Raw genomic sequence first — 20,348 nt, forward strand, 5'->3', positions numbered from 1 at the left:
TGCACACAGCCGTCCCCAAACCGCACCGGCCACATGGCAGGTCCTCACTCCACGAGATGCAGCTGTCCCAAAATTGCACCAGCCACATGGCAGGTCCTCACTCCACGAGATGCAGCCATCCCAAACGGGGTCCCATTCCACCAGGTGCACCCTTGCACCCTCCTTTTCATGGATTTTGGTGCTTCATGTTCTGAGAGGATCTCTGTGTCTGAATCCTTTCCCCTTTGTTTCAAAACCCTGCCTATTTCCACTGGAACAAGCCTTCCGCCTCTCAGGGATGCTTGGGTAGAGCAGCCAAAAAAACAAAAACCCCCAAGGTCCTGGTAATTTGGAAAGCATTAATCTGTCATCTTTTAACTCAAATCTGGGCCAGTTCGGGAGACAACGAATGACCTTTCTCTCTTGGGAGAGGAGGGAAGGTCCTGGGGCCACGGGTCCAATCCCCAGGGCCGGCCGGCAGGGCTCGCTCCTCTCCGGAAGGAACTTCCAGAGGGAAGAGACTGAGATCGTTCTGGATGCAGACTTTCTGCCAACGTGTCTCGGGTGCAGAGTTTCCACTTAACGTTGACCCACGAAGATACCAACCTCAAAATAAAACACTTCATCGAACTGGGGATTGTTGGTCTTCCTCTTCACTTTCGTCTTCTTTGCTTCTGATCTGTTATCAAGTGAGAAAGGATTGGGATTAAAACAACACTGCTGATTCCAAGTCTCTCAGTGGTAAAACCGAGCTCTCAAATGCACAAGTCACTTATTGGCTTTATTTATTTTATAAATATTTCTGCTGGTCTCCAACTCCAGATGGTATGCAAATCAGGAACCTTTACTGAGCCAAAAATACCCAGCGTGAAGAGCATGAAGGCTTTATTTTCTACAAAGCAATTTTGGAGCAATAAAGAAAACAAAAGGAAGTAAAAATTCATATTCTACCTCAAAGCGCAACCTCCTGCCTCTCCCAAATGAGGCAGTGGTCTCGTGATTTCAGAGCTGGACCCTAGCCCCCCAGGACCAGAACAGAAACCTGAGGCGTGAGGCAACTTGCCTGAAGGGTCCTGCCAGCGTCACGGTGGCGTAGGGGTCACATTGCCCATTCACGATGGGGAGGCCCTGGCACTCGACGATGCTGAGGAGAGAAGCAGAGGCGGCGTCAGGAGGGAGCGCAGACACCTGGGCGAATGGCGAGACAGCTCTGGGTCAGGCAGGAGGCCTGAGTTCAAGCTGTGAGATGAGGTTTCCTCACCGGAAGGCAAGGAGGGCCACACCAGCCATTCTGCCTTGGTGTGATGCAGAATCACGCTGGCCATTCACAAAAGCCCAAAACAACACCTCTAAGGTGAGCATGTGCTTTAGCGAGGACGCCGGCAGTGTGTGACAGCACATCTAAAGCAGTGTCATCGGGGGGGCGGGGGGCAGGACCCCTAAAACAGTGTCGTCCTGGGGGACAGGACCCCTAAAACAGTATCATCCTGGGGGGCCAAGACCCCTAAAACAGCATCATCTGGGAGCCAGGACCCCTAAAACAGCATCATCTGGGGGCCAGGAACCCTAAAACAGCGTCAACCTGGGGGCCAGGACCCCTAAAACAGCATCATCTGGGAGCCAGGACCCCTAAAACAGTGTTACCTGGGAGCCAGGATCTCTAAAACAGCGTCATCCTGGGGGCCAGGACCCCTAAAACGGTGTCATCCTGGGGGCCAGGACCCCTAAAACAGCATCATCTGGGAGCCAAGACCTCTAAACCAGCGTCATCCTGGGGGCCAGGACCCCTAAAACAGCGTCATCGGGGAGCCAGGACCCCTAAAAGAGCGTCATCTGGGAGCCAGGACACGTAAAACAGTGTCATCTGGGAGCCAGGACCTCTAAAACAGCGTCATCCTGGGGGCCAGGACCCCTAAAACAGTGTCATCCTGGGGGCCAGGACCTATAAAACAGCGTCATCCTGGGGGCCCAGAACCTCTAAAACAGCGTCATCCTGGAAGAGGGCCAGAACTTCTAAAACAGCATCATCCTGGGGCAACATCTAAAACGGCATCATCCTGGGGCCAGGACCTCTAAAACGGCATCATCCTGGGGCCAGCACCTCTAAAACGGCATCATCCTGGGAGCCAGGACCTCTAAAACGGCATCATCCTGGGGGCCAGAACCTCTAAAACGGCGTCATCCTGGGGGCCAGGACCTCTAAAACAGTGTCATCCTGGGGCCAGGACCTCTAAAACGGTGTCATCCTGGGGGCCAGGACCCCTAAAACAGCATCATCTGGGAGCCAGGACCTCTAAAACAGTGTGATCCTGGGGGCCAGGACCTCTAAAACGGCATCATCCTGGGGGCCAGGACCTCTAAAACGGCGTCATCCTGGGGGCCAGGACCTCTAAAACAGCGTCATCCTGGGGCCAGGATCTCTAAAACAGCGTCATCCTGGGGGCCAGGACCTCTAAAACGGCGTCATCCTGGGGCCAGGACCTCTAAAACAGTGTCATCCTGGGGGCCAGGACCTCTAAAACAGTGTCATCCTGGGGCCAGGACCTCTAAAACGGCATCATCCTGGGGGCCAGGACCTCTAAAACAGTGTCATCCTGGGACCAGGACCTCTAAAACAGTGTCATCCTGGGACCAGGACCTCTAAAACAGTGTCATCCTGGGGCCAGGACCTCTAAAACGGCATCATCCTGGGGACCAGGACCTCTAAAACGGCATCATCCTGGGGCCAGACCCCTAAAACAGTGTCATTCTGGGGCCAGGACCTCTAAAACGGCGTCATCCTGGGGGCCAGGACCTCTAAAACAGCATCATCCTGGGGGCCAGGACCCCTAAAACGGCATCATCCTGGGGGCCAGAACCTCTAAAACGGCGTCAGCCCCTAAAACGGCATCATCCTGGGGGCCAGAACCTCTAAAACGGCGTCATCCTGGGGGCCAGGACCTCTAAAACAGTGTCATCCTGGGGCCAGGACCTCTAAAACGGTGTCATCCTGGGGGCCAGGACCCCTAAAACAGCATCATCTGGGAGCCAGGACCTCTAAAACAGTGTCATCCTGGGGGCCAGGACCTCTAAAACGGCATGATCCTGGGGGCCAGGACCCCTAAAACAGCATCATCTGGGAGCCAGGACCTCTAAAACAGTGTCATCCTGGGGCCAGGACCTCTAAAACGGCATCATCCTGGGGGCCAGGACCTCTAAAACAGTGTCATCCTGGGGCCAGGACCTCTAAAACAGTGTCATCCTGGGGGCCAGGACCCCTAAAACAGCATCATCTGGGAGCCAGGACCTCTAAAACAGCATCATCCTGGGGCCAGGACCCCTAAAACAGTGTCATCCTGGGGCCAGGACCTCTAAAACGGCGTCATCCTGGGGGCCAGGACCTCTAAAACGGCATCATCCTGGGGGCCAGAACCTCTAAAACGGCGTCATCCTGGGGCCAGGACCTCTAAAACAGCGTCATCCTGGGGCCAGGACCTCTAAAACAGCATCATCCTGGGGCCAGGACCCCTAAAACAGCATCATCTGGGAGCCAGGACCTCTAAAACAGCATCATCCTGGGGCCAGGACCCCTGAAACGGCATCATCCTGGGGCCAGGACCTCTAAAACAGTGTCATCCTGGGGCCAGGACCTCTAAAACGGCGTCATCCTGGGGCCAGGACCCCGAAAACGGCGTCATCCGGGGGCCAGGACCTCTAAAACAGTGTCATCCTGGGGCCAGGACCCCAAAAACGGCGTCATCCTGGGGCCAGGACCCCAAAAACGGCGTCATCCTGGGGCCAGGACCTCTAAAACGGCGTCATCCTGGGGCCACGACCTCTAAAACGGCGTCATCCTGGGGCCAGGACCCCTAAAACGACATCATCCTGGGGCCAGGACCTCTAAAACGGCGTCATCCTGGGGGCCAGGACCTCTAAAACGGCATCATCCCGGGGCCAGGACCCCTAAAACAGTGTCATCCTGGGGCAAGGACCTCTAAAACGGCATCATCCCGGGGCCAGGACCCCTAAAACAGTGTCATCCTGGGGCCAGGACCTCTAAAACGGCATCATCCTGGGGGCCAGGACCTCTAAAACAGTGTCATCCTGGGGCCAGGACCTCTAAAACGGCATCATCCTGGGGCCAGGACCCCTAAAACAGTGTCATCCTGGGGACAGGACCTCTAAAACGGCGTCATCCTGGGGGCCAGGACCTCTAAAACGGCGTCATCCTGGGGCCAGACCCCTAAAACAGTGTCATCCTGGGGCCAGGACCTCTAAAACGGCGTCATCCTGGGGGCCAGGACCTCTAAAACGGCATCATCCTGGGGGCCAGGACCCCTAAAACGGCATCATCCTGGGGGCCAGAACCTCTAAAACGGCGTCAGCCCCTAAAACGGCATCATCCTGGGGGCCAGAACCTCTAAAACGGCGTCATCCTGGGGGCCAGGACCTCTAAAACAGTGTCATCCTGGGGCCAGGACCTCTAAAACGGTGTCATCCTGGGGGCCAGGACCCCTAAAACAGCATCATCTGGGAGCCAGGACCTCTACAACAGTGTCATCCTGGGGGCCAGGACCTCTAAAACGGCATCATCCTGGGGGCCAGGACCCCTAAAACAGCATCATCTGGGAGCCAGGACCTCTAAAACAGTGTCATCCTGGGGCCAGGACCTCTAAAACGGCATCATCCTGGGGGCCAGGACCTCTAAAACAGTGTCATCCTGGGGCCAGGACCCCTAAAACAGTGTCATCCTGGGGGCCAGGACCCCTAAAACAGCATCATCTGGGAGCCAGGACCTCTAAAACAGCATCATCCTGGGGCCAGGACCCCTAAAACAGTGTCATCCTGGGGCCAGGACCTCTAAAACGGCGTCATCCTGGGGGCCAGGACCTCTAAAACGGCATCATCCTGGGGGCCAGAACCTCTAAAACGGCGTCATCCTGGGGCCAGGACCTCTAAAACAGTGTCATCCTGGGGCCAGGACCTCTAAAACAGCATCATCCTGGGGCCAGGACCCCTAAAACAGCATCATCTGGGAGCCAGGACCTCTAAAACAGCATCATCCTGGGGCCAGGACCCCTAAAACGGCATCATCCTGGGGCCAGGACCTCTAAAACAGTGTCATCCTGGGGCCAGGACCTCTAAAACGGCGTCATCCTGGGGGCCAGGACCCCTAAAACAGTGTCATCCTGGGGCCAGGACCTCTAAAACGGCATCATCCTGGGGCCAGGACCTCTAAAACGGCGTCATCCTGGGGGCCAGGACCCCTAAAACAGTGTCATCCTGGGGCCAGGACCCCTAAAACAGCGTCATCTGGGAGCCAGGACCTCTAAAACAGCATCATCCTGGGGCCAGGACCCCTAAAACGGCATCATCCTGGGGCCAGGACCTCTAAAACGGCGTCATCCTGGGACCAGGACCTCTAAAACGGCGTCATCCTGGGGGCCAGGACCTCTAAAACGGCGTCATCCTGGGGGCCAGGACCTCTAAAACGGTGTCATCCTGGGGCCAGGACCTCTAAAACGGTGTCATCCTGGGGCCAGGACCTCTAAAACGGCGTCATCCTGGGGGCCAGGACCTCTAAAACAGCGTCATCCTGGGGGCCAGGACCTCTAAAACAGTGTCATCCTGGGGCCAGGACCTCTAAAACAGCGTCATCCTGGGGGCCAGGACCTCTAAAACGGCATCATCCTGGGGGCCAGGACCCCTAAAACGGCATCATCCTGGGGGCCAGAACCTCTAAAACGGCGTCAGCCCCTAAAACGGCATCATCCTGGGGGCCAGAACCTCTAAAACGGCGTCATCCTGGGGGCCAGGACCTCTAAAACAGTGTCATCCTGGGGCCAGGACCTCTAAAACGGTGTCATCCTGGGGGCCAGGACCCCTAAAACAGCATCATCTGGGAGCCAGGACCTCTAAAACAGTGTCATCCTGGGGGCCAGGACCTCTAATACGGCATCATCCTGGGGGCCAGGACCCCTAAAACAGCATCATCTGGGAGCCAGGACCTCTAAAACAGTGTCATCCTGGGGCCAGGACCTCTAAAACGGCATCATCCTGGGGGCCAGGACCTCTAAAACAGTGTCATCCTGGGGCCAGGACCCCTAAAACAGTGTCATCCTGGGGGCCAGGACCCCTAAAACAGCATCATCTGGGAGCCAGGACCTCTAAAACAGCATCATCCTGGGGCCAGGACCCCTAAAACAGTGTCATCCTGGGGCCAGGACCTCTAAAACGGCGTCATCCTGGGGGCCAGGACCTCTAAAACGGCATCATCCTGGGGGCCAGAACCTCTAAAACGGCGTCATCCTGGGGCCAGGACCTCTAAAACAGTGTCATCCTGGGGCCAGGACCTCTAAAACAGCGTCATCCTGGGGCCAGGACCCCTAAAACAGCATCATCTGGGAGCCAGGACCTCTAAAACAGCATCATCCTGGGGCCAGGACCCCTAAAACGGCATCATCCTGGGGCCAGGACCTCTAAAACAGTGTCATCCTGGGGCCAGGACCTCTAAAACGGCGTCATCCTGGGGGCCAGGACCCCTAAAACAGTGTCATCCTGGGGCCAGGACATCTAAAACGGCATCATCCTGGGGCCAGGACCTCTAAAACGGCGTCATCCTGGGGGCCAGGACCTCTAAAACGGCATCATCCTGGGGGCCAGAACCTCTAAAACGGCGTCATCCTGGGGCCAGGACCTCTAAAACAGTGTCATCCTGGGGCCAGGACCTCTAAAACAGCATCATCCTGGGGCCAGGACCCCTAAAACAGCATCATCTGGGAGCCAGGACCTCTAAAACAGCATCATGCTGGGGCCAGGACCCCTAAAACGGCATCATCCTGGGGCCAGGACCTCTAAAACAGTGTCATCCTGGGACCAGGACCTCTAAAACAGTGTCATCCTGGGACCAGGACCTCTAAAACAGTGTCATCCTGGGACCAGGACCTCTAAAACAGTGTCATCCTGGGACCAGGACCTCTAAAACAGTGTCATCCTGGGGGCCAGGACCTCTAAAACGGCATCATCCTGGGGACCAGGACCTCTAAAACGGCATCATCCTGGGGCAAGGACCTCTAAAACGGCATCATCCTGGGGCCAGGACCCCTAAAACAGTGTCATTGTGGGGCCTCTAAAACGGCGTCATCCTGGGGGCCAGGACCTCTAAAACGGCGTCATCCTGGGGACCAGGACCTCTAAAACGGCATCATCCTGGGGGCCAGGACCCCTAAAACGGCATCATCCTGGGGGCCAGGACCTCTAAAACGGCGTCATCCTTGGGGCCAGGACCTCTAAAACAGTGTCATCCTGGGGCCAGGACCTCTAAAACGGCGTCATCCTGGGGCCAGGACCCCTAAAACGGCATCATCCTGGGGGCCAGGACCTCTAAAACAGTGTCATCCTGGGGCCAGGACCCCTAAAACGGCGTCATCCTGGGGCCAGGACCCCTAAAACGGTGTCATTCTGGGGCCAGGACCTCTAAAACGGCGTCATCCTGGGGGCCACGACCTCTAAAACGGCGTCATCCTGGGGCCAGGACCCCTAAAACGGCATCATCCTGGGGCCAGGACCTGTAAAACGGCGTCATCCTGGGACCAGGACCTCTAAAACGGCGTCATCCTGGGGGCCAGGACCTCTAAAACGGCGTCATCCTGGGGGCCAGGACCCCTAAAACGGCATCATCCTGGGGGCCAGAACCTCTAAAACGGCGTCAGCCCCTAAAACGGCATCATCCTGGGGGCCAGAACCTCTAAAACGGCGTCATCCTGGGGGCCAGGACCTCTAAAACAGTGTCATCCTGGGGCCAGGACCTCTAAAACGGTGTCATCCTGGGGGCCAGGACCCCTAAAACAGCATCATCTGGGAGCCAGGACCTCTAAAACAGTGTCATCCTGGGGGCCAGGACCTCTAAAACGGCATCATCCTGGGGGCCAGGACCCCTAAAACAGCATCATCTGGGAGCCAGGACCTCTAAAACAGTGTCATCCTGGGGCCAGGACCTCTAAAACGGCATCATCCTGGGGGCCAGGACCCCTAAAACAGCATCATCTGGGAGCCAGGACCTCTAAAACAGCATCATCCTCGGGCCAGGACCCCTGAAACGGCATCATCCTGGGGCCAGGACCTCTAAAACAGTGTCATCCTGGGGCCAGGACCTCTAAAACAGCATCATCCTGGGGCCAGGACCCCTAAAACAGCATCATCTGGGAGCCAGGACCTCTAAAACAGCATCATCCTCGGGCCAGGACCCCTGAAACGGCATCATCCTGGGGCCAGGACCTCTAAAACAGTGTCATCCTGGGGCCAGGACCTCTAAAACGGCGTCATCCTGGGGCCAGGACCCCTAAAACGGCATCATCCTGGGGGCCAGGACCCGTAAAACAGTGTCATCCTCGGGCCAGGACCCCTAAAACGGCGTCATCCTGGGGCCAGGACCCCTAAAACGGTGTCATTCTGGGGCCAGGACCCCTAAAACGGCGTCATCCTGGGGCCAGGACCCCTAAAACAGCGTCATTCTGGGGCCAGGACCTCTAAAACGGCGTCATCCTGGGGGCCACGACCTCTAAAACGGCGTCATCCTGGGGCCAGGACCCCTAAAACGACATCATCCTGGGGCCAGGACCTCTAAAACGGCGTCATCCTGGAACCAGGACCTCTAAAACGGCGTCATCCTGGGGTCCAGGACCTCTAAAACGGTGTCATCCTGGGGCCAGGACCTCTAAAACGGCGTCATCCTGGGGCCAGGACCTCTAAAACGGCGTCATCCTGGGGGCCAGGACCTCTAAAACGGCGTCATCCTGGGGGCCAGGACCTCTAAAACGGCGTCATCCTGGGGCCAGGACCTCTAAAACAGTGTCATCCTGGGGGCCAGGACCTCTAAAACAGTGTCATCCTGGGGCCAGGACCTCTAAAACGGCATCATCCTGGGGGCCAGGACCTCTAAAACAGTGTCATGCTGGGACCAGGACGTCTAAAACAGTGTCATCCTGGGACCAGGACCTCTAAAACAGTGTCATCCTGGGGCCAGGACCTCTAAAACGGCATCATCCTGGGGACCAGGACCTCTAAAACGGCATCATCCTGGGGCCAGACCCCTAAAACAGTGTCATCCTGGGGCCAGGACCTCTAAAACGGCGTCATCCTGGGGGCCAGGACCTCTAAAACGGCATCACCCTGGGGGCCAGGACCCCTAAAACGGCATCATCCTGGGGGCCAGAACCTCTAAAACGGCGTCAGCCCCTAAAACGGCATCATCCTGGGGGCCAGAACCTCTAAAACGGCATCATCCTGGGGGCCAGGACCTCTAAAACAGTGTCATCCTGGGGCCAGGACCCCTAAAACAGCATCATCTGGGAGCCAGGACCTCTAAAACAGTGTCATCCTGGGGGCCAGGACCTCTAAAACGGCATCATCCTGGGGCCAGGACCTCTAAAACAGTGTCATCCTGGGGCCAGGACCTCTAAAACGGCGTCATCCTGGGGGCCAGGACCCCTGAAACGGCGTCATCCTGGGGGCCAGGACCTCTAAAACGGCATCATCCTGGGGGCCAGGACCTCTAAAACGGCGTCATCCTGGGGGCCAGGACCCCTAAAACAGTGTCATCCTGGGGCCAGGACCTCTAAAACGGCATCATCCTGGGGGCTAGGACCTCTAAAACAGTGTCATCCTGGGGCCAGGACCTCTAAAACGGCATCATCCTGGGGGCCAGGAGCCCTAAAACGGCATCATCCTGGGGGCCAGAACCTCTAAAACGGCGTCATCCTGGGGGCCAGGACCTCTAAAACAGCGTCATCCTGGGGCCAGGACCTCTAAAACGGCATCATCCTCGCGCCAGGACCCCTAAAACAGCGACATCCTGGGGCCAGGACCTCTAAAACGGCATCATCCTGGGGCCAGGACCCCTAAAACAGTGTCATCCTGGGGCCAGGACCTCTAAAACGGCGTCATCCTGGGGGCCAGGACCCCTAAAACAGTGTCATCCTGGGGCCAGGACCTCTAAAACGGCGTCATCCTGGGGTCCAGGACCCCTAAAACGGTGTCATCCTGGGGCCAGGACCTCTAAAACGGTGTCATCCTGGGGCCAGGACCTCTAAAACGGCGTCATCCTGGGGGCCAGGACCTCTAAAACGGCGTCATCCTGGGGGCCAGGACCTCTAAAACGGCGTCATCCTGGGGCCAGGACCTCTAAAACAGTGTCATCCTGGGGGCCAGGACCTCTAAAACAGTGTCATCCTGGGGCCAGGACCTCTAAAACGGCATCATCCTGGGGGCCAGGACCTCTAAAACAGTGTCATGCTGGGACCAGGACGTCTAAAACAGTGTCATCCTGGGACCAGGACCTCTAAAACAGTGTCATCCTGGGGCCAGGACCTCTAAAACGGCATCATCCTGGGGACCAGGACCTCTAAAACGGCATCATCCTGGGGCCAGACCCCTAAAACAGTGTCATCCTGGGGCCAGGACCTCTAAAACGGCGTCATCCTGGGGGCCAGGACCTCTAAAACGGCATCACCCTGGGGGCCAGGACCCCTAAAACGGCATCATCCTGGGGGCCAGAACCTCTAAAACGGCGTCAGCCCCTAAAACGGCATCATCCTGGGGGCCAGAACCTCTAAAACGGCATCATCCTGGGGGCCAGGACCTCTAAAACAGTGTCATCCTGGGGCCAGGACCCCTAAAACAGCATCATCTGGGAGCCAGGACCTCTAAAACAGTGTCATCCTGGGGGCCAGGACCTCTAAAACGGCATCATCCTGGGGCCAGGACCTCTAAAACAGTGTCATCCTGGGGCCAGGACCTCTAAAACGGCGTCATCCTGGGGCCAGGACCCCTAAAACGGCATCATCCTGGGGGCCAGGACCTCTAAAACAGTGTCATCCTGGGGCCAGGACCCCTAAAACGGCGTCATCCTGGGGCCAGGACCCCTAAAACAGTGTCATTCTGGGGCCAGGACCTCTAAAACGGCGTCATCCTGGGGGCCACGACCTCTAAAACGGCGTCATCCTGGGGCCAGGACCCCTAAAACGACATCATCCTGGGGCCAGGACCTCTAAAACGGCGTCATCCTGGGGGCCAGGACCTCTAAAACGGCATCATCCTGGGGCCAGGACCCCTAAAACAGTGTCATCCTGGGGCCAGGACCTCTAAAACGGCATCATCCCGGGGCCAGGACCCCTAAAACAGTGTCATCCTGGGGCCAGGACCTCTAAAACGGCATCATCCTGGGGGCCAGGACCTCTAAAACAGTGTCATCCTGGGGCCAGGACCTCTAAAACGGCATCATCCTGGGGCCAGGACCCCTAAAACAGTGTCATCCTGGGGACAGGACCTCTAAAACGGCGTCATCCTGGGGGCCAGGACCTCTAAAACGGCATCATCCTGGGGCCAGACCCCTAAAACAGTGTCATCCTGGGGCCAGGACCCCTAAAACAGTGTCATTCTGGGGCCAGGACCTCTAAAACGGCGTCATCCTGGGGGCCACGACCTCTAAAACGGCGTCATCCTGGGGCCAGGACCCCTAAAACGACATCATCCTGGGGCCAGGACCTCTAAAACGGCGTCATCCTGGGGCCAGGACCTCTAAAACGGCGTCATCCTGGGGGCCAGGACCTCTAAAACAGTGTCATCCTGGGGCCAGGACCTCTAAAACAGTGTCATCCTGGGGCCAGGACCTCTAAAACGGCGTCATCCTGGGGGCCAGGACCTCTAAAACGGCGTCATCCTGGGGGCCAGGACCTCTAAAACAGTGTCATCCTGGGGCCAGGACCTCTAAAACAGCGTCATCCTGGGGGCCAGGACCTCTAAAACGGCGTCATCCTGGGGCCAGGACCTCTAAAACGGTGTCATCCTGGGGGCCAGGACCTCTAAAACGGTGTCATCCTGGGGCCAGGACCTCTAAAACGGCATCATCCTGGGGGCCAGGACCTCTAAAACAGTGTCATCCTGGGACCAGGACCTCTAAAACAGTGTCATCCTGGGACCAGGACCTCTAAAACAGTGTCATCCTGGGGCCAGGACCTCTAAAACGGCATCATCCCGGGGACCAGGACCTCTAAAACGGCATCATCCTGGGGCAAGGACCTCTAAAACAGCATCATCCTGGGGCCAGGACCCCTAAAACAATGTCATCGTGGGGCCTCTAAAACGGCGTCATGCTGGGGGCCAGGACCTCTAAAACGGCGTCATCCTGGGGCCAGGACCCCTAAAACAGTGTCATCCTGGGGCCAGGACCTCTAAAACGGCATCATCCTGGGGGCAAGGACCTCTAAAACGGCATCATCCTGGGGGCCAGGACCTCTAAAACGGCGTCATCCTGGGGCCAGGACCTCTAAAACGGCATCATCCTGGGGCCAGGACCCCTAAAACAGTGTCATCCTGGGGCCAGGACCTCTAAAACGGCGTCATCCTGGGGGCCGGGACCTCTAAAACGGCATCATCCTGGGGGCCAGGACCCCTAAAACGGCATCATCCTGGGGGCCAGGACCCCTAAAACGGCATCATCCTTGGGGCCAGGACCTCTAAAACGGCGTCATCCTTGGGGCCAGGACCTCTAAAACGGCGTCATCCTGGGGCCAGGACCTCTAAAACAGTGTCATCCTGGGGCCAGGACCTCTAAAACGGCGTCATCCTGGGGGCCAGGACCCCTGAAACGGCGTCATCCTGGGGGCCAGGACCTCTAAAACGGCATCATCCTGGGGGCCAGGACCTCTAAAACGGCGTCATCCTGGGGGCCAGGACCCCTAAAACAGTGTCATCCTGGGGCCAGGACCTCTAAAACGGCATCATCCTGGGGGCTAGGACCTCTAAAACAGTGTCATCCTGGGGCCAGGACCTCTAAAACGGCATCATCCTGGGGGCCAGGAGCCCTAAAACGGCATCATCCTGGGGGCCAGAACCTCTAAAACGGCGTCATCCTGGGGGCCAGGACCTCTAAAACAGCGTCATCCTGGGGCCAGGACCTCTAAAACGGCATCATCCTCGCGCCAGGACCCCTAAAACAGCGACATCCTGGGGCCAGGACCTCTAAAACGGCATCATCCTGGGGCCAGGACCCCTAAAACAGTGTCATCCTGGGGCCAGGACCTCTAAAACGGCGTCATCCTGGGGGCCAGGACCCCTAAAACAGTGTCATCCTGGGGCCAGGACCTCTAAAACGGCGTCATCCTGGGGTCCAGGACCTCTAAAACGGTGTCATCCTGGGGCCAGGACCTCTAAAACGGTGTCATCCTGGGGCCAGGACCTCTAAAACGGCGTCATCCTGGGGGCCAGGACCTCTAAAACGGCGTCATCCTGGGGGCCAGGACCTCTAAAACGGCGTCATCCTGGGGCCAGGACCTCTAAAACAGTGTCATCCTGGGGGCCAGGACCTCTAAAACAGTGTCATCCTGGGGCCAGGACCTCTAAAACGGCATCATCCTGGGGGCCAGGACCTCTAAAACAGTGTCATGCTGGGACCAGGACGTCTAAAACAGTGTCATCCTGGGACCAGGACCTCTAAAACAGTGTCATCCTGGGGCCAGGACCTCTAAAACGGCATCATCCTGGGGACCAGGACCTCTAAAACGGCATCATCCTGGGGCCAGACCCCTAAAACAGTGTCATCCTGGGGCCAGGACCTCTAAAACGGCGTCATCCTGGGGGCCAGGACCTCTAAAACGGCATCACCCTGGGGGCCAGGACCCCTAAAACGGCATCATCCTGGGGGCCAGAACCTCTAAAACGGCGTCAGCCCCTAAAACGGCATCATCCTGGGGGCCAGAACCTCTAAAACGGCATCATCCTGGGGGCCAGGACCTCTAAAACAGTGTCATCCTGGGGCCAGGACCCCTAAAACAGCATCATCTGGGAGCCAGGACCTCTAAAACAGTGTCATCCTGGGGGCCAGGACCTCTAAAACGGCATCATCCTGGGGCCAGGACCTCTAAAACAGTGTCATCCTGGGGCCAGGACCTCTAAAACGGCGTCATCCTGGGGCCAGGACCCCTAAAACGGCATCATCCTGGGGGCCAGGACCTCTAAAACAGTGTCATCCTGGGGCCAGGACCCCTAAAACGGCGTCATCCTGGGGCCAGGACCCCTAAAACAGTGTCATTCTGGGGCCAGGACCTCTAAAACGGCGTCATCCTGGGGGCCACGACCTCTAAAACGGCGTCATCCTGGGGCCAGGACCCCTAAAACGACATCATCCTGGGGCCAGGACCTCTAAAACGGCGTCATCCTGGGGGCCAGGACCTCTAAAACGGCATCATCCTGGGGCCAGGACCCCTAAAACAGTGTCATCCTGGGGCCAGGACCTCTAAAACGGCATCATCCCGGGGCCAGGACCCCTAAAACAGTGTCATCCTGGGGCCAGGACCTCTAAAACGGCATCATCCTGGGGGCCAGGACCTCTAAAACAGTGTCATCCTGGGGCCAGGACCTCTAAAACGGCATCATCCTGGGGCCAGGACCCCTAAAACAGTGTCATCCTGGGGACAGGACCTCTAAAACGGCGTCATCCTGGGGGCCAGGACCTCTAAAACGGCATCATCCTGGGGCCAGACCCCTAAAACAGTGTCATCCTGGGGCCAGGACCCCTAAAACAGTGTCATTCTGGGGCCAGGACCTCTAAAACGGCGTCATCCTGGGGGCCACGACCTCTAAAACGGCGTCATCCTGGGGCCAGGACCCCTAAAACGACATCATCCTGGGGCCAGGACCTCTAAAACGGCGTCATCCTGGGGCCAGGACCTCTAAAACGGCGTCATCCTGGGGGCCAGGACCTCTAAAACAGTGTCATCCTGGGGCCAGGACCTCTAAAACAGTGTCATCCTGGGGCCAGGACCTCTAAAACGGCGTCATCCTGGGGGCCAGGACCTCTAAAACGGCGTCATCCTGGGGGCCAGGACCTCTAAAACAGTGTCATCCTGGGGCCAGGACCTCTAAAACAGCGTCATCCTGGGGGCCAGGACCTCTAAAACGGCGTCATCCTGGGGCCAGGACCTCTAAAACGGTGTCATCCTGGGGGCCAGGACCTCTAAAACAGTGTCATCCTGGGGCCAGGACCTCTAAAACGGCATCATCCTGGGGGCCAGGACCTCTAAAACAGTGTCATCCTGGGACCAGGACCTCTAAAACAGTGTCATCCTGGGACCAGGACCTCTAAAACAGTGTCATCCTGGGGCCAGGACCTCTAAAACGGCATCATCCCGGGGACCAGGACCTCTAAAACGGCATCATCCTGGGGCAAGGACCTCTAAAACAGCATCATCCTGGGGCCAGGACCCCTAAAACAATGTCATCGTGGGGCCTCTAAAACGGCGTCATGCTGGGGGCCAGGACCTCTAAAACGGCGTCATCCTGGGGCCAGGACCCCTAAAACAGTGTCATCCTGGGGCCAGGACCTCTAAAACGGCATCATCCTGGGGGCAAGGACCTCTAAAACGGCATCATCCTGGGGGCCAGGACCTCTAAAACGGCGTCATCCTGGGGCCAGGACCTCTAAAACGGCATCATCCTGGGGCCAGGACCCCTAAAACAGTGTCATCCTGGGGCCAGGACCTCTAAAACGGCGTCATCCTGGGGGCCAGGACCTCTAAAACGGCATCATCCTGGGGGCCAGGACCCCTAAAACGGCATCATCCTGGGGGCCAGGACCCCTAAAACGGCATCATCCTTGGGGCCAGGACCTCTAAAACGGCGTCATCCTTGGGGCCAGGACCTCTAAAACGGCGTCATCCTGGGGCCAGGACCTCTAAAACAGTGTCATCCTGGGGCCAGGACCTCTAAAACGGCGTCATCCTGGGGGCCAGGACCCCTGAAACGGCGTCATCCTGGGGGCCAGGACCTCTAAAACGGCATCATCCTGGGGGCCAGGACCTCTAAAACGGCGTCATCCTGGGGGCCAGGACCCCTAAAACAGTGTCATCCTGGGGCCAGGACCTCTAAAACGGCATCATCCTGGGGCCAGGACCCCTAAAACAGTGTCATCCTGGGGACAGGACCTCTAAAACGGCGTCATCCTGGGGGCCAGGACCTCTAAAACGGCATCATCCTGGGGCCAGACCCCTAAAACAGTGTCATCCTGGGGCCAGGACCCCTAAAACAGTGTCATTCTGGGGCCAGGACCTCTAAAACGGCGTCATCCTGGGGGCCACGACCTCTAAAACGGCGTCATCCTGGGGCCAGGACCCCTAAAACGACATCATCCTGGGGCCAGGACCTCTAAAACGGCGTCATCCTGGGGCCAGGACCTCTAAAACGGCGTCATCCTGGGGGCCAGGACCTCTAAAACAGTGTCATCCTGGGGCCAGGACCTCTAAAACAGTGTCATCCTGGGGCCAGGACCTCTAAAACGGCGTCATCCTGGGGGCCAGGACCTCTAAAACGGCGTCATCCTGGGGGCCAGGACCTCTAAAACAGTGTCATCCTGGGGCCAGGACCTCTAAAACAGCGTCATCCTGGGGGCCAGGACCTCTAAAACGGCGTCATCCTGGGGCCAGGACCTCTAAAACGGTGTCATCCTGGGGGCCAGGACCTCTAAAACGGTGTCATCCTGGGGCCAGGACCTCTAAAACGGCATCATCCTGGGGGCCAGGACCTCTAAAACAGTGTCATCCTGGGACCAGGACCTCTAAAACAGTGTCATCCTGGGACCAGGACCTCTAAAACAGTGTCATCCTGGGGCCAGGACCTCTAAAACGGCATCATCCCGGGGACCAGGACCTCTAAAACGGCATCATCCTGGGGCAAGGACCTCTAAAACAGCATCATCCTGGGGCCAGGACCCCTAAAACAATGTCATCGTGGGGCCTCTAAAACGGCGTCATGCTGGGGGCCAGGACCTCTAAAACGGCGTCATCCTGGGGCCAGGACCCCTAAAACAGTGTCATCCTGGGGCCAGGACCTCTAAAACGGCATCATCCTGGGGGCAAGGACCTCTAAAACGGCATCATCCTGGGGGCCAGGACCTCTAAAACGGCGTCATCCTGGGGCCAGGACCTCTAAAACGGCATCATCCTGGGGCCAGGACCCCTAAAACAGTGTCATCCTGGGGCCAGGACCTCTAAAACGGCGTCATCCTGGGGGCCAGGACCTCTAAAACGGCATCATCCTGGGGGCCAGGACCCCTAAAACGGCATCATCCTGGGGGCCAGGACCCCTAAAACGGCATCATCCTTGGGGCCAGGACCTCTAAAACGGCGTCATCCTTGGGGCCAGGACCTCTAAAACGGCGTCATCCTGGGGCCAGGACCTCTAAAACAGTGTCATCCTGGGGCCAGGACCTCTAAAACGGCGTCATCCTGGGGGCCAGGACCCCTGAAACGGCGTCATCCTGGGGGCCAGGACCTCTAAAACGGCATCATCCTGGGGGCCAGGACCTCTAAAACGGCGTCATCCTGGGGGCCAGGACCCCTAAAACAGTGTCATCCTGGGGCCAGGACCTCTAAAACGGCATCATCCTGGGGGCTAGGACCTCTAAAACAGTGTCATCCTGGGGCCAGGACCTCTAAAACGGCATCATCCTGGGGGCCAGGAGCCCTAAAACGGCATCATCCTGGGGGCCAGAACCTCTAAAACGGCGTCATCCTGGGGGCCAGGACCTCTAAAACAGCGTCATCCTGGGGCCAGGACCTCTAAAACGGCATCATCCTCGCGCCAGGACCCCTAAAACAGCGACATCCTGGGGCCAGGACCTCTAAAACGGCATCATCCTGGGGCCAGGACCCCTAAAACAGTGTCATCCTGGGGCCAGGACCTCTAAAACGGCGTCATCCTGGGGGCCAGGACCCCTAAAACAGTGTCATCCTGGGGCCAGGACCTCTAAAACGGCGTCATCCTGGGGTCCAGGACCTCTAAAACGGTGTCATCCTGGGGCCAGGACCTCTAAAACGGTGTCATCCTGGGGCCAGGACCTCTAAAACGGCGTCATCCTGGGGGCCAGGACCTCTAAAACGGCGTCATCCTGGGGGCCAGGACCTCTAAAACGGCGTCATCCTGGGGCCAGGACCTCTAAAACAGTGTCATCCTGGGGGCCAGGACCTCTAAAACAGTGTCATCCTGGGGCCAGGACCTCTAAAACGGCATCATCCTGGGGGCCAGGACCTCTAAAACAGTGTCATGCTGGGACCAGGACGTCTAAAACAGTGTCATCCTGGGACCAGGACCTCTAAAACAGTGTCATCCTGGGGCCAGGACCTCTAAAACGGCATCATCCTGGGGACCAGGACCTCTAAAACGGCATCATCCTGGGGCCAGACCCCTAAAACAGTGTCATCCTGGGGCCAGGACCTCTAAAACGGCGTCATCCTGGGGGCCAGGACCTCTAAAACGGCATCACCCTGGGGGCCAGGACCCCTAAAACGGCATCATCCTGGGGGCCAGAACCTCTAAAACGGCGTCAGCCCCTAAAACGGCATCATCCTGGGGGCCAGAACCTCTAAAACGGCATCATCCTGGGGGCCAGGACCTCTAAAACAGTGTCATCCTGGGGCCAGGACCCCTAAAACAGCATCATCTGGGAGCCAGGACCTCTAAAACAGTGTCATCCTGGGGGCCAGGACCTCTAAAACGGCATCATCCTGGGGCCAGGACCTCTAAAACAGTGTCATCCTGGGGCCAGGACCTCTAAAACGGCGTCATCCTGGGGCCAGGACCCCTAAAACGGCATCATCCTGGGGGCCAGGACCTCTAAAACAGTGTCATCCTGGGGCCAGGACCCCTAAAACGGCGTCATCCTGGGGCCAGGACCCCTAAAACAGTGTCATTCTGGGGCCAGGACCTCTAAAACGGCGTCATCCTGGGGGCCACGACCTCTAAAACGGCGTCATCCTGGGGCCAGGACCCCTAAAACGACATCATCCTGGGGCCAGGACCTCTAAAACGGCGTCATCCTGGGGGCCAGGACCTCTAAAACGGCATCATCCTGGGGCCAGGACCCCTAAAACAGTGTCATCCTGGGGCCAGGACCTCTAAAACGGCATCATCCCGGGGCCAGGACCCCTAAAACAGTGTCATCCTGGGGCCAGGACCTCTAAAACGGCATCATCCTGGGGGCCAGGACCTCTAAAACAGTGTCATCCTGGGGCCAGGACCTCTAAAACGGCATCATCCTGGGGCCAGGACCCCTAAAACAGTGTCATCCTGGGGACAGGACCTCTAAAACGGCGTCATCCTGGGGGCCAGGACCTCTAAAACGGCATCATCCTGGGGCCAGACCCCTAAAACAGTGTCATCCTGGGGCCAGGACCCCTAAAACAGTGTCATTCTGGGGCCAGGACCTCTAAAACGGCGTCATCCTGGGGGCCACGACCTCTAAAACGGCGTCATCCTGGGGCCAGGACCCCTAAAACGACATCATCCTGGGGCCAGGACCTCTAAAACGGCGTCATCCTGGGGCCAGGACCTCTAAAACGGCGTCATCCTGGGGGCCAGGACCTCTAAAACAGTGTCATCCTGGGGCCAGGACCTCTAAAACAGTGTCATCCTGGGGCCAGGACCTCTAAAACGGCGTCATCCTGGGGGCCAGGACCTCTAAAACGGCGTCATCCTGGGGGCCAGGACCTCTAAAACAGTGTCATCCTGGGGCCAGGACCTCTAAAACAGCGTCATCCTGGGGGCCAGGACCTCTAAAACGGCGTCATTCTGGGGCCAGGACCTCTAAAACGGTGTCATCCTGGGGGCCAGGACCTCTAAAACGGTGTCATCCTGGGGCCAGGACCTCTAAAACGGCATCATCCTGGGGGCCAGGACCTCTAAAACAGTGTCATCCTGGGACCAGGACCTCTAAAACAGTGTCATCCTGGGACCAGGACCTCTAAAACAGTGTCATCCTGGGGCCAGGACCTCTAAAACGGCATCATCCCGGGGACCAGGACCTCTAAAACGGCATCATCCTGGGGCAAGGACCTCTAAAACAGCATCATCCTGGGGCCAGGACCCCTAAAACAATGTCATCGTGGGGCCTCTAAAACGGCGTCATGCTGGGGGCCAGGACCTCTAAAACGGCGTCATCCTGGGGCCAGGACCCCTAAAACAGTGTCATCCTGGGGCCAGGACCTCTAAAACGGCATCATCCTGGGGGCAAGGACCTCTAAAACGGCATCATCCTGGGGGCCAGGACCTCTAAAACGGCGTCATCCTGGGGCCAGGACCTCTAAAACGGCATCATCCTGGGGCCAGGACCCCTAAAACAGTGTCATCCTGGGGCCAGGACCTCTAAAACGGCGTCATCCTGGGGGCCAGGACCTCTAAAACGGCATCATCCTGGGGGCCAGGACCCCTAAAACGGCATCATCCTGGGGGCCAGGACCCCTAAAACGGCATCATCCTTGGGGCCAGGACCTCTAAAACGGCGTCATCCTTGGGGCCAGGACCTCTAAAACGGCGTCATCCTGGGGCCAGGACCTCTAAAA

General features: G+C 57.9%; 1 protein-coding gene across 10 annotated transcripts in view; it reads right to left on the reverse strand.

The window, feature by feature from the left end:
- The window catches only part of RASA3 (RAS p21 protein activator 3), a 171,054-nt gene that overhangs the window by 44,406 nt on the left and 106,300 nt on the right, over window positions 1–20,348 (reverse strand). For all 10 annotated transcript variants that reach the window (XM_003832117.5, XM_034937080.3, XM_034937078.3 and 7 more), the window contains 2 exons: window positions 1,043–1,123; window positions 586–658 (listed from right to left, as the gene is read on the reverse strand). In XM_003832117.5, the coding sequence (XP_003832165.1) occupies window positions 586–658; window positions 1,043–1,123 (154 nt within the window). The remainder of the gene's footprint in view (window positions 1–585; window positions 659–1,042; window positions 1,124–20,348) is intronic.

This window comes from Pan paniscus, chromosome 14, assembly GCF_029289425.2.
Source record: "Pan paniscus chromosome 14, NHGRI_mPanPan1-v2.0_pri, whole genome shotgun sequence".
Taxonomy (NCBI): domain Eukaryota; kingdom Metazoa; phylum Chordata; class Mammalia; order Primates; family Hominidae; genus Pan; species Pan paniscus.